Here is a 4,796-nt window from a genome sequence, read left to right as displayed (position 1 = left end):
AGTGAATTATTATGGTTTGGCTCTGTCTTTGTGTAGTAGGTTTTCTTGGTATGTTCATTAAAAATATGCTCAAAGGAGGGAGGGACCTTGCTTTTCTTTTTCACAGGAGCAATCTCAGTCCTTAGTATGGGTCCATGTTCAGACTCAATGTTCAATAAACAATAGTTGAGTGCAACAGTGAACACCTTATTTCTTTTGTACCATAAGTCTTGCTTGCTGCTTTTGGGTGTGATGTTTTCCTGGAGCCAGACTGGGATAGAGGGAAGATGCGTGCATCCATAAATTTGAGAAATAAATAGGAGTATAGATAAAAATTCATTCTTTTCCCAGAGAATTACAGTATGAAATAAAATGGTCCTGATCATCTTTTCTAGATTGCTGAGATTTGCAATATTCTTCATCTCCAACATAAAAAGCACAGTATGAGGCCTGAGAATCAGAGCAGTGTGTCAGAGTTCCTACTCTTGGGGCTCCCCATCCCATCGGAGCAGCAGGGCATATTCTTTGTCCTCTTCCTGGGCGTGTATCTGACCACGGTGTTGGGGAACCTGCTCATCATCCTGCTCATCAGGCTGGACTCTCGCCTTCACACCCCCATGTACTATTTCCTCAGCCACTTGGCCTTCATAGATGTCTCTTTCTCATCTGTCACTGTCCCCAAAATGTTGATGGACATGCATATTAATCACAAGTCCATCCCCTTCACAGGGTGCATGTCCCAGATGTATTTTTTCATATTGTTTGGTTGTCTTGACAACTTCCTTCTTGGAGTGATGGCATATGACAGGTATGTGGCAGTTTGTCACCCAATGCACTACAGCACCATCATAAGGGAGGAGCTGTGTGTCTCATTAGTAGTTGGGTCTTGGTTCTTCTGTGGTGCACATGCCTTGTTGCACACCCTCCTCTTGGTCCAATTGTCCTTCTGTGCTGACAATACCATCCCCCACTTCTTCTGTGACCTCCCTGCTCTCCTGAAGATAAGCTGCTCAGATATCTCCCTCAATGAGCTGGTCATCTTCACCGAGGGAGGAATGCTTTTCATCCTGCCTTTGACTAGTGTATTGGGCTCTTACATCCGGATAGGGACCACTGTCCTTAGGGTCCCCTCCACCAAGAGATTCTGCAAAGCCTTTTCTACTTGTGGCTCCCATCTCTTTGTGGTGTCTTTATACTATGGGACCATTGCAGGTGTTTACTTTTTTTCCTCCTCATCCATCTCCAATGATAAAGACATAATTGCTTCTGTAATATATATGATAGTCACTCCCCTGCTGAACCCCTTCATCTATAGCCTGAGGAACAGAGATATGAAACATGCCCTAGAAATATTTGTTAATAGGGTTAAGCTTTTTAACTTACAGTCACTAAATCTGTAAAAATTACACATTCAAATGAATCAGAAAACTATTAAACCTGGACAGGCATTCTGAGTGTACAGTTGAAACTTGGCTGCACATACAGCACAGGAGGTTGACCTATCCCATGCCCCTCTCTGCTGGCATATACAAGCTTTCATTACCAAGATTAACTTCAGTGATTCTTCATTTTATTAACGATTTTTAGAATATGTGTTCCCTTATTCCAACACGCAAAGGACTTGGTGAGGTTAGGGCAGCTGTGAGGATGGCAACCGGCAGTAGTGAGGAAAGAAGCTCCTTCAATCTCACCACCTCCAAGAGAATCCTGCCTTTCTTCTCTTGGCTTCCCAGGATCAGGTTAAAGAGGCAGCTGAAAATAGTATCACAGAACATTTTTTTTACATAAATTGAATTTCCAATTTTTAAAAAGCTAGCATTCTCACAATAAACTTTCAATTGCTTCTAACGTAACTTACTTAAAAGTATGGGTTCATATGTGTTTGTCTACCTTTCATGAATATGTAGAAATGGAGTCCTTTTGAAAATGTGCTGGTTTATTCAATATTTTAGTTACTTCTAATAAAGGGATGTGAGGAAATCTTCTGGGGTGCTAGAAATTTTCTATATCTTGATGCAGGTGGTAGTTACAATGCATGTATACATATGGAAAAATTCATCGGGCCAAACATTTCTGATTTATGCACTTAGTGTATGAATGTTAGTCACTAATACAAAAAGGGAGGAGAGAGGAAATACAACAAACTATTCCCAGTATAAGTGAAAAAATATATATAATGAACGTCAATGTCTTGGTGAGGAAATGCTCCCATTTTTCCTTCTTGTTCTTTTCTTTCCTCTTTAATGTTTTCTGGTTTTGCTTACATCATAACTTCCTTAAACATGTCTTCTTGAGCCAGCCCTGATTGCCTAGTGGTTAAAGTTCATTGCTCCCACTTCTTTGGCGGCCTGGGTTCATTTCACATTGTGGAACACCACCACTTACCTTTTAATTGTCATTCTGTGGCGGCAGCTCACATAGAAGAGCTCAAAGAACTTACAAGTAGGATATATGACCATGTAATGGGGTTTTGGGGAGGCAAAAAAAATCGAGGAGATTGTCAACAGATATTAGCCCAGGGAAAATCTTTCCTTGCAAAGAATAAAGAAGTCTTCTTTCTTCCTGCATTGTTCTCAAACATATACTAGCAGGTCTTCTCTGAATCCATCATCTTGGGGGGGGGCTCTCAGGTGGGCACAGGTGTGGGTGATGAGTAGAATGTGGTGCTGGGTTATCAAGGCCTAACTAGGATGCTCAGAAGGAGCTGGAAGAGTAAATGCAATCAAGTTTTTGAAGGAGAGCTGAGGATACAGCTTGAGAAGTGACTGTATATACACAAGCATCACACTCAAATAAGCCCTAATAATAATGAGAGCTGACTTTTTAACAAGAGCAGCAAGAAAGGATTGAAAGGAATCAGAAAGTAAAGGAGTGGCACCTTTAGTAGAGTGAAAAAATAAAAAAAAATCTGGCAACCTAAGATACTACATCAGCAAATATGTCGTTCAAAATTGAAGGTGAAAGTAAGATATTTTCAGAAAAACAAAAACTAAAAAAGAAAAAATGTAAGCAGACCTATACTAATAGAAACACGGGGAATTCTTTAGACAAAAAGAAAGTGATTATAGGAGAAACTTGAAAATTCAGAGGTATTTGTAAGACTGGTAGATACAAAAATGACTATTCACTGAACTAAAAAACACCAATAATAACAATATCCTATGGGGCTTATCTGAATAATCCTAAGGTCACACTTCTGTGAAAATAAATTTGGAAACTTAGCTGAATTAGATAATTTTCCAGGGAAATACATATTAACAAAATTGACTCCTTATGATATAGAAAGTCTAAACACATCAATTCCTGTAAAATAAATAGAGAAAGCTATTAAGCAACTACTCCATAAAATAGAACCAGGCCCATTTTGTTTCAAGGGGAATACTATTAATGGTCAAAGACCTAGCAGTCTGAATGATGCTTGAATTGTTCCACACCATTGAAAATAAAGGAAAACATCTTAATTTGTTTTATGGATGAAATAAATACAAAATTGTTGTGTAAGCATGATAAAGAAGCACAAAAATGAAATTTCAAGTTGACAGTACTTATGACTATTCATGCAAACATAGTCAATATAATATCAGCAAATAGAATCCAACACGACATGAATAAAATAATTCATATAACCATGTGGGATTGTTTCAGGAATTTGAAGTTGGTTCGAAATTAGAAAATCCTTAATATAATACAAATTATTAATAAATCTGAGGTTAAAAATCACATATGTCTCTCTATAGTGCTGAAAAAGACCACAACAGAATTTGATAACACTCAAGAAAAAGGAATTGGTAGATCCTCTGTTAATAAAATATATATTTTACACGAAGCATATATGATATATATAAATATATTTTCTCATGTTTAATGTTACATATGATATTATAAATAATAATATATATTTACATATATCATATGTATTTCATGTAAAATATACTACATATTACACTATGCATATTATTATACACAATAAAATCTATAGATATGTAGCCAACATCTTATTTAATGGGGAACCATTAGAGGAATTTCCTTTAGGATCACGATCAAGACTAGAATGCTCAATAATCAACACTGTGGTGAAAATATTAGCCAATGCAAGTAGATTAATGAGATTAATTAAAGTCATAATAATTGGAAAAGAAGTAAAATCTTCTGAAGACTTTATAAGTACTTTAAAAACAAGAAAAAGAAAAGACATGTGAAAGTAGAAGTTGTAGATCTTTCTTTTCACGTTTCTTTTCACTTCTTTTCAAGAAGTCTTGATCTTTCTTTTCCACCAAACTCACACCTTGGCAGACCAAACTCCCCATTCGCCAGTCCCTCCATTTTTAGAATTCAATCTGAATATGAAATGAGTCATACCTAAACAGACTCAGCCAGCTCCAATCCTCTTCCCGAAATGAACATTTGTGTGTCATCTTCACAGTTAAATTGATTTTGAGTCAATACCCTGACGTTGTGTTTCTGTGATGTAATCAAATTTGTAGCATGTCTCTCATAAGCTGCCACAGTCCCACAGGACAACTATGGTTTTAAAAGGAAGTTTTACTGTATTTCTTAGTTTAGGCCCTTATTCTAAGTTTCTATTTGTAGTGCTTTATTGGGTAAACTTCTTACCTAGACACAGCTCAACATTATTATTCAATTTTCCCTGCAAAAATATTGGCATTCTCTCTTTGAATTCAAGCTCATGTCCAGCTCTTTTGGGATAAGTGTCCAGGTGTGACATGTTTAAGAGAGTCTTCTTTTATTTCCACCTTCTGTAGCCTAGTCATTTTGCCACACTGGGCATGGTATTTGGACCAATAAGACAAACTGTT

At 37.0% G+C, this 4,796-nt stretch overlaps 1 protein-coding gene across 1 annotated transcript; it reads left to right on the top strand.

The window, feature by feature from the left end:
* Positions 1-422: 422 nt before the first annotated feature.
* Positions 423-1,379, top strand: LOC106841984 (olfactory receptor 1J4-like). The gene has a single exon (XM_014858291.3). It carries the CDS (start codon positions 423-425, stop codon positions 1,377-1,379), a length of 957 nt encoding a protein of 318 aa, XP_014713777.3.
* The last annotated feature ends 3,417 nt before the right edge of the window (positions 1,380-4,796 follow it).

The sequence above is a fragment of the Equus asinus genome, chromosome 10 (assembly GCF_041296235.1).
Source record: "Equus asinus isolate D_3611 breed Donkey chromosome 10, EquAss-T2T_v2, whole genome shotgun sequence".
Lineage (NCBI taxonomy): Eukaryota > Metazoa > Chordata > Mammalia > Perissodactyla > Equidae > Equus > Equus asinus.
This window is presented reverse-complemented; position numbering and strand designations above follow the sequence as displayed.

Bases quoted from the DNA above. Each gene is read 5' to 3' on its own strand.
- LOC106841984 (XM_014858291.3), top strand. From the start codon at position 423: ATGAGGCCTGAGAATCAGAGCAGTGTGTCAGAGTTCCTACTCTTGGGG.